The sequence below is a fragment of the Myotis davidii genome, unplaced genomic scaffold (assembly GCF_000327345.1).
Source record: "Myotis davidii unplaced genomic scaffold, ASM32734v1 scaffold492, whole genome shotgun sequence".
In the NCBI taxonomy this organism is placed as follows: domain Eukaryota; kingdom Metazoa; phylum Chordata; class Mammalia; order Chiroptera; family Vespertilionidae; genus Myotis; species Myotis davidii.
This window is the reverse complement of record NW_006284473.1, coordinates 176,147-193,201: the sequence shown is the minus strand read 5'-3', so window position 1 is coordinate 193,201 and position 17,055 is coordinate 176,147. Positions and strand designations below refer to the sequence as shown.

At 37.8% G+C, this 17,055-nt stretch overlaps 1 protein-coding gene across 1 annotated transcript in view; it reads left to right on the top strand.

The window, feature by feature from the left end:
* Positions 1 to 15,281, top strand: part of TBC1D23 (TBC1 domain family member 23) — a 68,225-nt gene extending 52,944 nt beyond the window's left edge. The window contains exons 13-18 of the mRNA XM_015572147.1: positions 1,606 to 1,745; positions 3,047 to 3,091; positions 6,976 to 7,064; positions 10,018 to 10,153; positions 12,607 to 12,801; positions 13,620 to 15,281. Coding sequence (XP_015427633.1) covers positions 1,606 to 1,745; positions 3,047 to 3,091; positions 6,976 to 7,064; positions 10,018 to 10,153; positions 12,607 to 12,801; positions 13,620 to 13,701 — 687 coding nt within the window. The 3' untranslated portion in view covers positions 13,702 to 15,281. The remainder of the gene's footprint in view (positions 1 to 1,605; positions 1,746 to 3,046; positions 3,092 to 6,975; positions 7,065 to 10,017; positions 10,154 to 12,606; positions 12,802 to 13,619) is intronic.
* The last annotated feature ends 1,774 nt before the right edge of the window (positions 15,282 to 17,055 follow it).

Below are 17,055 nucleotides of genomic sequence, written 5' to 3'. Positions count from 1 at the left end.
TGAGTGGTGGCTGCTTCCCTGACCGCTCCTTAGGAGCAGGGGGAGGTGGAGAAGCCCTCAGGGGCAACCAGGGCTGGCAGTCGCTGCTCACACCTGCTGATTGTGCCAAGTAATTGGGACCAGTGGCAGGCAGGGCACCAGCAGCAGGTGCAAGCAGTGCAGGCTCTGGCAGTGGGTGTAAGCAGGGCTGGTACCGACAGCAGGTGCAAGTGCCAGGCGGGACCGCAGCGCCCAGGAGTAAAGAATTTTCAGTAACCACCAGAGGCTCTCCCTGATGACAGTGACTGGTAGCCCGCCTTGGTCTAGGGTCCCCACTCACCTGCTCCACCATCCCTTCGCAGCAAACGCCTGCCATGTTCTGCACACCTCCCCTGGTGGTCAGCGCACATCATAGCAACCAGTTGTTTGGTTTTTCTGCAGTTTGGTCTATTTGCATATTAGCTTTTTATTATATAGGATTTATTAATTTATGGTTTATATATACTAATAGTTGATAAACCAGCACCAGGGTTTGAGAGGACTTACTCCAATTTTTAAAAAATTTCTACTGTCGGTAAAATGCTTTCAAATAGCATTGCATGCTACAGAGAAATAGTTCATGAAAGGAAGAGTTAATTGATGTGGCAGACTTTATTACTATCTCATTTTAAGAAATTTCCAGTCACCCCTACCTTCAGCAACTACCACCCTGAGCAGCCATCAGCATCAAAGCAAGACTACCAACAAAAAGATTACAACTCACTGAAGGCTCAGATGATGGTTAGCATGTTTTAGCAGTTAAATGTTTTTTCGTTAAAGAATGAACATTGTTTTTTAGACATAATACTGTTGCATACTTAATAGACAACAGCATTGTATAAATATAACTTTCATATGCACTGGGAAGTAAAAAAATTTGTGTGAGTGTGACTCGTTTTATTGCCATATTCACTTTGTTGTAGTAATCTAGAACTGAACCCACAATATCTCTGAGGTACGCCTGTATACTTTCGCTCATTTTTATAGAATAATCTGAATTAAGAAAAGCTCAAAAACTTGATTACTTGTTGAATAAGGAAGGTAACTTCACACTCCACACATTTATATGTGCAATATATGTCCTCATTTTTTGTTTCTACCTTCCATTTCTAAAATGGTTTCACCTACGGCTGCCATATCAAATTGATTGTGTGACTTAAACAACAGAAATTTTTTTCCTCAAAGTTAGGGAAGCTAGAGATTCAGGATCAAAGGGTTGGCTGGTTTGATTTTTCCTGAGGCCACCCTCTGGCTTGCAGATGCCACCTTCTTGCTCTGTCTGCACATGGCCTTTTTCTGTGTGGAGCACCCTGGTGTCTCCCCCTCTTCGGTAAGGGCACCAGTCATGTTGGATTAGGGCCCACTCATATGATCTCATTTACACTTCATCACCTCTTTAAAGACACTGTCTCCACATACAGTCACTTTCTGAAGTGTACTGAGAGTTAGGACTTAAACATAGGAATTTAGGGAAGGGAGAGGGACACAATTCAGTCCATGACATTTAGATAACTTTTAGCAGTAGTGTGTCTGCTAATTGTTTGGAGAGAAGTTCTTTAGTAATTTATTTATTTATTTATTTTTCAGGGAGAACCTTCTAATGGCTTAAATGATAGAGGAATGAAATCACTAGTAAATAAAATGACTATTGCTTTGAAGACAAAATCTGTTAATGTCAGGGAAAAAGTTATCAGTTTTATTGAGAATACATCAGCTCCTGTGGATCGGTGAGTTGCTTATACAGCATGAGTTTATGATGAGTAATTCAAACTAAAAAGTATCTTAGAGTAAATATTAGTTGACTCGAATGTGTTCTAGAAAAGGATCATAAAGTACATTTTTTAAGTATATGGTTTCAGTTTCCATTATAATTATAAGATGTTCTATATTGCTGTAAAATTTGTCTACAGATTACTTTTTTTTCTCTCCTACTGCTCAGAATAAGGTGCAAGTAATGATTCTGCCCCTTCATGCCATTTTTTAAAAAATATATTCAAATGTCATTTTATGTTTTACTCTTCATATGGTAGCTGCTTCCCACATGGCAAATGTATGAGAATCAAGTACCAAATGGAGTAATCTCTGCAGGAGCCTCTTCCTCTGCTTTTGGAATTTAAAACCTAGAAAATCTGGTCATGCTAAATAAATCAGAAATATGTTTTCTGAAGTTCAATAGTTCAGATCTTCATAGAATTTTGTTCACAGAATATAAGAGACCCTTAGCTTCCCATTACTTAAAAATGAAGGACATAGCCAACAAATAATAAGCAAATTTATCTGTTACATTGTTTCTTACTGAAATTGTGAGTACACAATATATTTTTGTCCACACATTGATCCTTTTTGTTCCTAGAGTTCAAAGCTAACCTAATAATTCAGTGCAGAATTTGTTTCTAAGCAAGCTTAATCTTGGCAGTGTGTTACAGTATTTAACTTCACTCATGTTTTACCTGCAGTATCCTAGGAAAGTTGAAATATTTGACTTTAAGAACTAAATGTCAGGAATTTACTATTTGTCACTTTTTAAGTATATATACATACAAAAATATATGTTTTCCCACCCAGTAAATAGTAAAGAAGAAAATAGGTTATTTTCACTAATCCAAAAAATTGTATCTTGTCTAAAATGGTCAACTGGTAAATGTTAAAGTGTTTTACCACAAAATATTTCTTTTGCTCATTAAATTATATGTCTGCTCTTAAAAACCTTTAACATTTTTACTTTTAATTAGTGCATTTTGAATTACAGTACTACTATTGCTACATTTTATAGCCTGCAAATTAAATATTTTTATTTTAAAATTCATTAATTTTATTTTAAAATGAACTAGTGATAAAATGAAAAGACTTTGTTAAGGAGTCACTTGAGACAGGCTTTTAAAATTTTTCTTTGTGCTTTGGATGATTGAAACATCTTCTTTATAATGTACACTCTGGGTTAGAAAAACTGATTGTGCTATATTTTTGTTTTAAAACTGTTGTGGTTTTATAATCATTTTGTTCTGTCCTCTGCCTCAATTTGCTGTAGAATGTCTTTCAATCTTCCTTGGCCAGACAGAACATGTACAGAGCGGTAAGCCAATGAGTAGAGCAGCTTTGTTGGGCCATCCTTTCCTTTAGCATGCTTCATGCTGTCTATAAGCCTCATCACGTCTTGGCTAAAATTTCATGTAACTGTTTCAAATGCTAAACTTTTCTCATTCTACTTTTAGGAGTACATGTGACGCTGATCTCTTTTTGGTTTTTTCTTTGATCATTAAAAAATTTTTTTCTTGCATGCTTCCTTGTATCTCCCATTCCTCAAATGAAAAGCAAGTGCATTTGAATCCAAGAATTTCATAAACCTGCAGCTTTTGTTCTGAGACAGAGGGAGGTAAAACAAAGAAAATAAATAGTTTCAGAGTTGACAGGCTATTTAGCTTTGGAGATCATTTACTTCTGTGTCCTGCCCTAATGGTAGAGAAAATTATAGTACCTGGTTTAAAAAGCACAATTCATGGTTCAAAATTTTGGATAATTCATGTTCATTATGTCATCTGTAATAATAAAAGCATAATATGCAAATTGACAGAACAGTGGAACGACTGTCCAGACAACCTAATGGATGAAGCCGGGACTGCAAAGGCCTACTCTTGCACAAATTTCATGCATAGGGCCTCTAGTTTTATGATATTTTAGATTTTTCTTAATAAAGTGTATGTATTTAGATTCATGCGTTAATATATAAATTGGTTCCAAAGAACCACAGTTCTGGAGTCCTGTCTTTGGTTTTCATTGAAAGAAATTGTCATGATGGACATATTAATGTATTACCCATCTCTTCTCTGCCTCATTGAGATGGGCTGTTTGTCATTAGATCCCATCAGTTTGAAAGGATCTTCAATTAGGCTGAACAAAAGAATTATATGGCTTAACAGTTTTTATATTCATAGAATGTTTCTGCAATTTAAATTAGAATATCAATTATAGCAATACCTATGAACATTTTAAAAGAAAATCTTGTCATACTTTGACTGTAAGTTAAGCTTTAGAATAATGGACTTGACTTTTTCTCAGGTCATTTCAGTATTCCCAGTGACTAGAAATAAAATTTTTAAAAACAATAGTTTACTCTCAACTGATTGATAAGGGCTTTTATTTGCTATGACTGTTCGTATAGAGAACCCATTACAAGGGCTTCTATTATAATTTTATCTAAGACTATTTTATTTATTTATTTTTTATTTATTTATTTTTTAAAATATTTTATTTTTTTTACAGAGAGGAAGGGAGAGGGATACATCTCCCACTGGGGATGTGCCCGCAACCCAGGCACATGCCCTTGACCGGAACCGAACCTGGGACCCTTCAGTCCGCAGGCCGACACTCCATCCACTGAGCCAAACCGGTCTCGGCATATCTAAGACTATTTTAAAGGAAATTGCATCTTTTAAAATTAAAATGTTTGTGAATTACCATTCTATTTTCTCTTATACAACCATTGAATTCATCTGATTTTATTTAACTCCCAAGTTTTCTCCCAGATTCTTAATTAAAAAAAAAAATTAAATTATCTTCTCTGGTCCAAAGGCAGATATACCTATTTTGAAAGTAAAATTCTGTGAAATGTTGGAATGAAATGTTAGCTTCTTCTGAGCTTAGCAGATTAAGTAAAAACCTTGTCCAACTATTTTGTAGATGCTTCTGTTATTATTTTTACTAAGAAAGAATAGATAATGCTGCTTTAAAAAAGAAGTCCATCCATTGAATTTTATTAATTTTTAGCCAGTCTTTTAAGAACCATCTCAGTAATCTTTAGCAATCTTCTTATAAAAACTCCATTGTGGTTTTTTTTCTATTTGTCTCTTCAGATACTTGGTTTCTGATTCAAGCATTCACTATAAACATTCCCTTTATTACTTTCTATGTTGTAGCAAGCAGTTTATGCATTAATATCAGGAGAGAAGCAATAATTTAATTCTCATATAATTTTATAATCTAGAGTAGAGGCCCAGTGCACAAGATTCGTGCACTGGTGGGGGGTGTGGCCTGTGGGGATTGGCCTGCTCATCCTGGTCAGCGGAGCGACTGTGGACCCCCGCCCTCCCCCACAGTGGCTGCTCCTGCTGCAGAAGCAGCTGCTCATCCCAGTCAGCCCAAGCGGTGCTCCCACTGTGGGAGCACACTGACCACCAGGAGGCACCTCCTGCATTGAGCGTCTGCCCCCTGGTGGTCAGTGCGCATCATAGCGACTGTCTACTGGTCATTCTGATCACTCCACTGTTTGGTTGCTGGGCTTTTATTAGATAGGATGGCACTAAAGTATTCTTAGATAAAGCTATATTATCTTTATCTTTGCCTTTTGTAAGAAAGCTGAATCTGAGTTTCATAGGTTTTTGAATTTTGATCTAACGAGAATTGTTTGATAATATACAGGATAATTTTACATTAGATTTATTTTAACATAAGCTCAAATTATTTTATGATTTTAATTTAACCAAAATGTTAGCTATGTAGTGATTAACCTAACTTATAATTCCCAAAGAATGTCTGGTTATTCACTCAACTCAAATTGATTTTCTGTTGAGGAATGTTGTTTTGAAGAAGTAAAAATTTAAGCCTTTCAACAAAATTAGGTTGTGATAAGATTTTTATTGATGAAATGTATTAGAAAAATATTTAAAATACATGTTTGATATCCATCTTGTGGAAAAATTGAATTCTAAGGCTAAGTAAAGATAGTGTAATTTGATTTTTTTCCCCACTTTGGACTCTCTTCATACTTTATCCTACAAATAATAAAATGTTTATTTCCCAAAGTATTTTGTTAAAATTATCTGCAAAGTAATGAGGTTAAGCTTTTATGTTAAAAAAGAGGTAATACTTCCTGCAGAACTAACCAATTTTGAGTTTACATGTTGTTTAGGCTTCTTTCACTTGAATAAGAAAGGCAGATTCATTTCATGGCTTACTTATGTTTATGTATTAGAAGTAGAATCTTAGTTTCTATTAAAATTAAAGTAACAATAATAAAAAATGGGAGGAAAAACCTTAAGACACTTGCACACCCCTATAAAAACTTTAAGCTCTCCTAGAATTTGAATGTTTGGTTCCATAATCTATATTGTCTAACAAACATGTATGTTGCACTTGCTATATACCAGGCATTGTTCTGAGAGCTTTAAAAAATATTAACTGGCTTGCCCAGCCAGCATGGCTCAGTGGTTGAGTGTCAACCTATGAACCAGGAGGATACGGTTTGATTGCTGGTCAGGGCACATTTCTGGGTTGCAGGTTCAATCCCCAGTGTGGGGTGTACAGAAGGCAGCTGATCAATGATTCTCATCATTGATGTTTCTATCTATCTCCCTCTCTGAAATCAGTGTGTAATTACACACATACAATATTAAATGGTTTAATTCTTATAACCATGAAGGGTAGATGTTATTTTACAGATGAGAAAACAGAATCACAGAGAGGTTTAGTAACTTCTCTAAGGCCACACAGATCTAAGCATTGTTTTCTTATCTTCACCCGAGGACATGCTTAGAGAGAGGGAGGGGGAGAGGAGAAATATCGATGTGAGAGAGAACATCAATTAGTTTCCTTACATAAGTGCCACAACCCAGGTATGTGTTCTGACTGGGAATTGAGCCGGCAACCTTTCGGTGCATAGGACAATGCTCAGCCAACCGAGCCACTCTGGCTGGGCTAAGCCCTGGTTTATAATGAATATTAAAATTGCTTCAAATTTAATATTTACAGATTTGAAAACATTCAGCCACCAAGTCTTTATGCCACTTTTGCTAACATTTCCTTATCTTGTTTCAATTTCCTTAACATAGCTATCCTAAAACTGGGTTGTACGTGGGCAAAGAACATTTACATTTATTTGAGTAGTCAAATGATACTTGGTTAAAATCTTTAATAACTTATGTGATGAATTCCCCCCCCCCTTCTAAAATTCTTTGAATATAGGCATGTGAGCAGCAGTGACAGAGTGGGCAAGCCTTACCGTGGTGTGAAACCTGTGTTCAGCATTGGGGATGAAGAAGAATACGACACAGGTGTAGTACTACACTTACTTATAGACTTCTTTCCTCAGGCACCAAGAGTGATTATAAAGATTATTTTGGGAGTAGCAAACAACTGCTTTAAAAAAAAAAAAAAAAAGACAGTGCCCAGCCGGTGCGGTTCAGTGGTTCAATTCGCAGTCAGGGCACATGCCCAGGTTGCGGGCTCTAGTCCCTGTTTGGCAGCCGATCAATGATTGTCTCTCATCATGGCTGTTTCTCTCTCTCCCTCTCCTTTCCATTCTGAAATCAATAAAAATATATTAAAAAAGAAGAAAGACACAGTGAGATTCTGTAGAGGAAATTAAAGACTGGTTTTTTAAATTAAGAGTTTGTCTGAAACATCTGAGGTTCTGCCTATTAGAAGTCCAAGGCGAAATGTTGCATAGCCAGTTGATTATAGGAGCCTTTAATTGAGGAGACAAGTCTAAGTTGGTGATAATTTCAGAATCATCAGTGTACAAATAGTATTGAAATCCATGGGATTGAATTTAAAAACCCTGATCCATCCACCTAGGAGATTGAGAGTTGTGGGACCAAAGTTCAGGGAATTCCAAAACAGACATCTGAAGAACCTTTTGAAACTAGAGGCAATATTTTAAAGGGCCACAAGATGGGGATATTGTGTCAGGGAAATTTGTCATCCTCCATGTGGTTGGTTGTCTTTCTTTATATTTTAAAAAAGAATTTATTACTTTGGTTCATAATCCCACTGCCAGATTATCATGGTTAAATAATCATAATTAATATTAATATGTATATTAAGTTAGAAAAAATAAAACAGTACATAAATGTACAAAATATGAAAAAACTCCCATATCTCACCTTGCCTTTTCCAGTTAGTAATACATGTTGCATATTTTCTATCTCAGCCCGTATACCTCTTCAATTATTTTTCTATCATGTGAACCTACCATAATTTATTTATTTCATCTTCTTCCATTGACATTTTAATTTTTATTTCTGTTTCAAATGTCAACGGATTTTTTTTTAATATATTTTATTGACTTTTTACAGAGAGGAAGGGAGAGGGATAGAGAGTTATAGTAACATCGATGAGAGAGAAACACCGATCAGCTGCCTCCTGCACACCCCCTGCTGGGGATGTGCCCGCAGCCAAGGTACATGCCCTTGACCGGAATCGAACCTGGGTCCCTTCAGTCTGCAGGCCGAGGCTCTATCCACTGAGCCAAACCGGTTAGGGCAACAACGGATGTTTTTATACATATATGAACATGAACTTTTGCAAGTACATCCAGATGGTAAATTCTTGGCTGTAAGATTGCTAGGTTACAGGGAATCACATTTGACATTTTAATCCATGTTACAAAATCACCTTCCAGAAAACCTGCATTGCAGTAAATGTAATTTTCTACTTCCTATTTCTAATTTGTTTCTTTTGCTCCTTTTCCCCCACCCTCTCTGTTATGTATCTTTCCCTGAATATCTCAACTCCTTCCATTAACAAATGAATGAATAAATTATGGTGTGTTTACATAAATCATACACACACATATTTACACTATGGAAAACTGCACAATAATGAAAATGAGAAAACTAGAGCTGTGTGTGTCAACATGGATACATTTTATAATGTTGGGAACGGGGTAGCCATTACAAAAGAGTACAATTGAATAGTCTACTTATATAAATTTTACTTAAAATACAAAATACTACTCTATATTATTTAGGGATATTTATATATAGTTAAAGATTAACTATATGCAAATATAGTTAAAGTATGGAACTGGTAACACTAAACTTGATAGCCGCTATTTCTTAGGAAGGAAGAGTAGTGTGATTGGGGAAGAGGAATGTAGATATATGAGATTTCCTTTTTTATTGTATCTTTACTAGAGGCCTGGTGCATGGATTCGTGCACCGGTGGGTCCCTTGGCCTGGCTTGCACCCTCTTGCAACCCGGGACCCCTCGGGGGATGTCAGACTGCCAGTTTCGGCCTGATCCCCGCAGGCCAGGCTGAGGGACCCCACAGGTGCATGAATCTGCACAGGACCTCTAGCATGCATATAAGATCTTTGGTTAACCTCTTCACGCCCTCTCCCCTCCCCACTTCCTTCTGAGATTCATCAGCCTTTTTCATGTTTCCATGCCTGTGCATTGACCTCCTGGTGGTCAGTGCATGTTATAGCTACCAGTCGAATGGTCGATTAGGCTTTTATAGATATAGATATTTTGAAATATTTATTAAAAAGCAAAGGGAAGAACATTTATAATTATTAATCCCAGGGATCATAATTTCTTTTTCTTAAATGAGAAGAACAAAATAATTAGGATGTTTTCTATTTCTCTCATGAGAATAATATAGATATTTACTTATCTATCCCAGGTTGGATTTGTTGTTGTTTAACTTAAAATCTGGAACCAGCAAGAGAAAAAGAACTCTGCTCTATATGCCCTCAAAATAGGTGTTCATTGTTTGAAAATTCAGCCATCTCTCTACAGACTAGTCAGATTTCATAGTTATGCTATCTAAATAAAAATGCTTAAATTTCTTAGTTTAATCTCAGTATTTTCACCTGACTTTTTCTTATCATATAGAGCAATTTTTCATAACATTATTTTTGTATTAGTATTTGTGGCATAAGGAAATATAGTAGCAACATTAGAATTAAGTCCTAGCTGGTTTGGCATGGTGGATAGAGCATCGGCCTGCAGACTGAAGGGTCCTGGGTTCGATTCTGACCAAGGGCACATGCCCAGGTTATGGGCTCAATCCCTAGTAGGGGGTATGCAGGAGGCAGCTGACCTATGATCCTCTTTCATCGTTGATATTTCTATCCCTTTTTCTCTGAAATAAATAAAAATAAAAGAATTGACTAGTGTGTTTTTTTCACAGTACTACTGAAATTGTGTTTCAAGCTGTTAAGAAATGTATCATTTTTAAAATTGGTAATGCCCACTTTTAATACTTTAAATTCTTTATAGATGAAATTGACAGTTCTTCCATGTCAGATGATGATAGAAAAGAGGTTGTTAACATTCAGACTTGGATAAACAAGCCAGACATCAAGCATCATTTTCCTTGTAAAGAAGTGAAAGAAAATGGACACATGTTTCCTAGGTACTTGTAAAAAAATGTCTTCTTCAGAAGTACAATTGAATTTAGAGAAGTTAATAATATAAAACCAAACTACAAAAGAAATTTTATTTATCCAAATACAATAGGATATAATTTCCCTCTGTTAATATGTGTCTTGAGTTTTAGAAAGATTTTTAATGTAATTTTAAACAAGAAATGTTAAAGAAACAGTACGTTGAATACCTTTATAAACCTCTCTTAGATTCACTAGCTTCTAACTTCTTTTCATACTATCCCATCTCTATTTGAGTGTGTATATATACATACACATATACACATGAATTTCCCTTTTATCAAGCCATTCAGAAGCAGCTTAGATATAACACTTAACCCTAAACACTTCAGCATAAATCTCCCAAGAAAATCTCATAACTCAAATAGTATTATCACCTTTTAAAATCGTAAAAATTAACATGATTCAACATTCAGTCCATATACTTAAATTTTTCAGAGTGCCCCCAAAGTATCTTTTATAGTCTTTGTTTGTACTTCCTGATCCAGGATCCAGTCAGGGTTCACACACTGTATTTGCCTGTTATATCTATTTAGTCTCACCCAAAGTTCTACACTCCACACCCGTTTCTTCATGATTAATGAATCCTGTCAGTCTAGGTCTATTGTTCAGCTGAATATCCCACATTCTAGACTTTTCTGGTATTTTTCTTATTCTATTACCTAAAAGTGTATGAGTATTATCACTGTATTAAAGCTGATACACAGGGTGGGTGGTGGTAATAATTCTGTGCACATTTTGTCTTTAGGGTACAGTTACAGAATATTACAAAATATGTAAGGCAGCCCAACTATTGCTTAGTGGTCTTTGCTATTAGGCATATGCTATGATATGTTGAATGAGAATACTTTGTGAGTATAGACAATACTGTTGAAAGTGTGGAGGGTAGTATATTTTTTATACCATATAGAATAGATTCTACAAATCTGTTATTTTAAATCTATTACTTTAATTGTATTGTACTTTTTATAAAATACTAGAGGCCCGGTGCATGAATTCATGCACGGGTGGGGTCCCTTGGCCTGGCCAGCCATCGGGACCGTCTTGCCCAGTCCTGATTAGGGCAATTGGGGCCAGCCGGCCGGGGGGAGGGACCAAAGGAGGTTGGCCGGCCATGGGAGGTTGGCTGTGGGAGCACACTGACCATCAAGGAGCAGCTCCTGCATTGAGCGTCTGCCCCCTCGTGGTCAGTGCGTGTCATAGCAACTGGGGGGTGGGGTCCCTTAGCCCGGCCAGCACCCAGTTCAGGACCCCTCGCTCCTTACTGCCTGCCTGCTCGCTGCTCCTTGCTCGACTCACTGCTCCTTAGCACTGCCGGGGAGGAGGGAGAGGCTCCCACCACCGCTGCTGCCCTCACCAGCTATGAATTAGGCTTCTGGCTGAGCGCATTGACTACCAGGGGGCAGCTCCAGCATTGAGCGTCTGCCCCCTGATGGTCAATGTGCATTATAGTGACTGATCATTTTGGTCATTCCGCTGTAACGGTTATTTAGGCTTTTATTATATAGATTATACCTTTGTTCTTAGACAGTGATAGGTTTATCTGTTAATAAAACATAAGGGAAAACTAAAAGCTTTTATTAGGTAGCTTATATATAATAAAAACATAATATGCTAATTAGACCGGACAGCCGAACAACCTTCTGGATGACCTTACGGCTAAAGCCGGAGCTGTGAGGGCCAAGGCAAGCTGCCATGGCTGAGAGGGTGAGGCAAGCTGCCGCAGCTGCGAAGGCTAAGCACCTTGCACAAACTTTGTGCATCGGGCCTGTAGTCCTATATAATAAAAGCCTAATATGCTAAGTGTCTGGTTGTTCATTCAACCAATCAAAGCATAATATGCTAATGGTCTGCTAAGGCTGCTCAACCGCTCGATATGTCGTTCATTGACCACCAGGGGGCAGACAGTCAACCAGTCGCTATGATGTGCACTGACCACCAGGAAGCAGTCGACTGGTCAACCAGGCCCTATGATGTGCACTGACCACCACGGGGCAGATGCTCTGACTCGTAGTTTAGCTTGCCGCTGGGGACTGGCTGATTGGGACCAAGCGAGACAGGCCAGATACGCCCTGGAGCCCTCCCACAGTCCATCCCCAGCTGGCCAACCTCCTGCGTCCCTCCCCGGACCCGATCATGCACCTTGGCCTGGCCTGCACCCTCTCACAGTCCGGGACCCCTTGAGGGATGTAGGAGAGCCAGTTTCAGCTCAATCCTACAGGCCAGGCCGAGGGACCCCACAGGTGCACGAATTTGTGCACTGGGCTTCTAGTTTGTTTATAATGAACCTTTGTATTTTTAACTCAAAAGTAATTTCATCTGGAGTTGAACATTTTTTTTAATTGGGGCTATTGAAGTAATAGCTATTTTAAATGACATTTTAAAAACATTCTTTTTGTTTTTTAATGCTTTTTCTCTCAAGTCATCTGTTGGTTACTGCAACACATATGTACTGTTTAAGGGAGATTCTTTCACGGAAAGGATTGGCTTATATACAGTCTCGACAAGCACTAAATTCTGTGGTTAAAATTACATCCAAAAAGAAACACCCTGACCTAATTACCTTCAAGTATGGAAACAGCAGTGCTTCAGGAATAGAAATCTTGGCAATTGAAAGGTAAGATTTTCTTGGGATGATATTGTCTAAATTACTGAATTAGTTCATTATTAAACATGGTTTGTTTCTCTGTTTAGGGGAAGAGGTGGTGGAATAGGATACTTGAATCACTTTCATTAATATTTTTTGCTGTCTTTTTCTTCCAAATTCTTAGTCATCTGTGTTTTAGCCGTCAGCACATGATTTTAGTAAGTACCATAACTAATTAAACTTTTTGAAAGAATGGTCTTTAAAAATAACCTGTACCAGTGTTGCACTAAATGCTGGTTTGCAATCAAATAAGAAGTTTTTTCAGAATATAAGTCAATGCTTTTATTTTCTTTCATCAAATTCTTATTTTTTTTAAATGTCAGTGAACTAAACAGTGTACTGAATTGTGTAGTTAATTTGCAATCTAGTATAAGCTCCTCCTTGTCTCATTATGAACCAGTGACAAAGAGTTCATGGACTAGCACAGGGCCATATACCACACTGATCTTGATGCTAAACCATAATTAATCTTATAAATAACAATGTGAAGCCGAGAGGGATTAAATGACTTTCACATCTTCACACCTACCTTCTAACTCCTGATCTGCAGTTCATTCCACCTTGCTGTACACTATGAAAAATCACCTTGCTTTTGCATTTAGATTTTCTTTCAAATATGCTTATGAGTATATGTTGAGTATATGTTAATATATAAGTTCTGGGGAGTACGTAGGAGGACATTTCTGCTGGCTTTGTAAGTCAGAGAAAGCTTCCCACTGGAGGTGACATCTAAGCAGAGTTCTGAAGAAAAAGTGCTGTATTAATATGTATATATTTTCCCCCCACAGGTATTTGATTCCAAATGCAGGAGATGCTACCAAAGCCATAAAACAACAGATCATGAAAGTGTTGGATGCTTTGGAAAGTTAATATAAAAGAAAAGTATTTCAAAAGAAATTAAAGCAACCAAGAGAAACATGGACATTTTCCTGACTGAATACTAACTGGAGACCTTTCATTTGCTCATGGGGATATTTGAATAGCAGTCTTAAAAGTTCAAATTATTATAATTAATCTCTGGACAGTTAATTTTTAAATTTTTTTCTTTTGCAGTTTTGGCTTTGTAAAATGATTCATTATAAAAGTCAGTTATTAAGTGACTTTGAAGTAACTAACCCTGTGCCCTTATGAACTAAGGGAGCAGAATGCAGTTCTGTTTTGAAGAGCTGTTTTAAGGGAACATGCATCACTTTTAGATTTCAAAACAACCATACACATATATATATATTTGCAATGTCTTCACTGAAAACTAGAGATAGAATTAGTTGAAGAGAGCCTGTTAATTGCTACATTTGGTTTTACCCACTGAGCAATATCAGTAACTAAAAATATTGCATAGCTTAATAATTAGCTTGTCGTTTCTGATCTTAAAAAGAGTGTTATCTTTTTAATGAAATGGATAAAGATTCCAGCCAACTCAGAAATTCAGTCCAGGTAATGAAATGTTGAAACATCGATTTCCAAACATCTTTGCACCATTAGCTAATAATTTGAACACGAGTGCTTCAGATACTAAACATCATCCTAATGGTTTCAATGGAGCAGTTAAAAGCAATATATATAAGTAAGTAGGCATGTTAAGGTTACAGTTAACATTTTGAGGACAGAATTGTATCTGTAAAAATGTCTTTGGTCTATTACAAATGCACTATTTGATTTAGGGTATTTAAGGCAGGTGTTGAGCACACACTGATTTATCTTCAGTGAGATTATGGTCTGTGACCACAAATATCCACTTAAATAAAAGCCAAATAATCAGAGAGCTGTATAAACTACAGTTGTTTTTATCATCACTTTCTGAAATTTCTTTGTTTTTTGTCTTGTCTTATTAAAATTCCAATGGTTTGAGACTATTTCTATTCTCTTAATATGACAAAACTGTAAAGTGATCTGCTTTATTTCGCAGCTTCCTCAACTTAATTTATTGAGAGGTTCATATTAGACATGTTAGGTAAGAGAAATCCAAGAACACATTTGAGGATGTGGAATGACTTCTTGTAAAATCTGTTTGGGAAGTAGCAAATCCTTATAATCTTCATGTTTTAAAGTGTAATGGATTATCTCTAAGGGGTCGATGGGAGAGATATTTAGACATATCCGGTTTGCAGATAGTAATTTTAATTTACTTCATGGAAATCAAGTGAATAAAAGGCAGCATAGGTCATGGTATTTTGATATTTTATTCTAATATTTAAATAAAAAGTTTACTTGAGTGGTTGAAGACATTTGCATGAAATTGCTCCTGGTGCAATAATTGATATTTATAACTCTCCACAACTGTTATGTTGCATTTTTTTCTTTTCTTGGCACCCCCTTTAGAAATGTCCTGAAGTCTCATCCCCCCCACCCCATTTCAGTTATAGAACTTTTTACATAATATTAATGTAAAGATGTTTGTGTTAATGTTTATAGATTACAATTGTAAATAAACCAATACAGTTTATGCAAAACTTTGTTCTTAATGACAGTCTCTTTTTCTTCCCTCGCTCATTTGTAAATCTTTATAGGTACCAAAAAAATTAGAAAATCAAGGACTATTCTTTCAGTGGAATTTAAATGTTCAGATTTCAGGTTTGAAGGTACAGTAAACCCTCAATTTTGCGGAACTCAATTTAACGGACTTTGGATTTTATTTATTTACTAGAGGCCCAGTGCACGGATTCATGCACCGGTGAGGTCCCTCAACCTGGCCTGCGCCCTCTCGCAATCCGGGACCCCTTGGGGGATGTCGGACTGCCGGTTTCTGCCCGATCCCTGAAGTGGCAGGCAGCTGGGGAGGACCCCAAGCCCTGGCTGGGTGCCATGCCATTCCTGCTCATCTTGGTCCCACTGCGCCTGCTGCTGCTACCTGCTCAGCACTGCCGCGGAGGCAGGAGATGCTCACACCGCTGCAGCTGCACTTGCTAGCCATGATCCCGGCATCTGGTGCCCGTCAGCTGAACAGCTCTTCCACTGTTGGAGCACACTGACCACGAGGGAGCATCTTCTGCATTAAGCATCTGCCCCCTGGTGGTCAGTGCACATCATAGTGACCAGTTGTTTGGTCGCTTAAGCTTTTATATATAGATTTTTTTTGTTAACCCTCATCTGAGGATATTTTTCCCTTTGATTTTTAGGGGGTGTGAAACAACAGAGAGAAACATTGATGTGAAAGAAACACATCGATTGGTTGCCTTCTGCATGCGCCCTGATCAGGGGAGGAGCCTGCAACCAAGGTACTTGCCCTTGACCGGAATGAAACCTGGTACCCTTTGGTCTGCAGGTCAATGTTCTATCCACTGAGGCAAACTGGCTAGGGCCGGACTTCAAATTTTAATGGACAAAATTTCTGGTACATACGTCATCTGAAAATTAACTCCCTGTTAATTTTAATACATTTTTAACCAAGATTTACTTAAAATTAAATCAACAGCTTATTTTTTTTTTAATTATTAGCTGTTTTAAAAAAATTGTAGCGAATAGGCCATATGTTGGAAAAAACGTAGTAAATTCTCCAACATAAATAAATATTGCGTATCTACAACTATAGTCTACATATTTAAATCCGAGAGTCACTGCTCATAAACAGTGTTCAGGGAGTTTAGCACGTGATCACCCCTCAAGGAGCCTTAATTGGTTCTGTTGTCTGTGGTGTGACTCCAGAGCAGTTTTAACGCCCCCGCTGTGTGCATTTGTTTACTCTCGGTGACTGGTGAATGCACTCATTTATGGGACCTAATCAGTATAAATTTAAAATTACAGTAATACATATAGAAAACTTACCTGTGAGTTTAAACTTTTCATACATACATCATTACACAAACATGTCTACGTAAGTAAAAACAGGTAGACTAATTTTTCAATTTTTTAGCATACCCATTCAGAAAACCTTTACTAGAGGTCCAGTGCATGAATTCATGCACGGGTGGGGTCCAGCTGGCCTGGCCCCAATCGGGGTGGATCAGGGCTGGGCCTGTTGGGAGGAGACAATGGCGGGAGGTTGGCCAGCTAGCCCACCCCAATCAGGTCCCAATCAGGGCCAGGCCGGCTGGGAGGAGGGGCCGTGGGCAATTGGCCAATGGGCTCCCTCCCCCTGATTGGGGTTGGGAGGTCAATTGAGGGTGGGGCCAACTATGGAGAGGGGCTGTGGGCAGTGGGCCATCCGGCCCCACCCCCCAACAGGGTGGGGGTTGCCAATCAGGGGCCAGAGGCCTGGGGAAGGGGCCAAGGTGGTTGGCTGGCCGG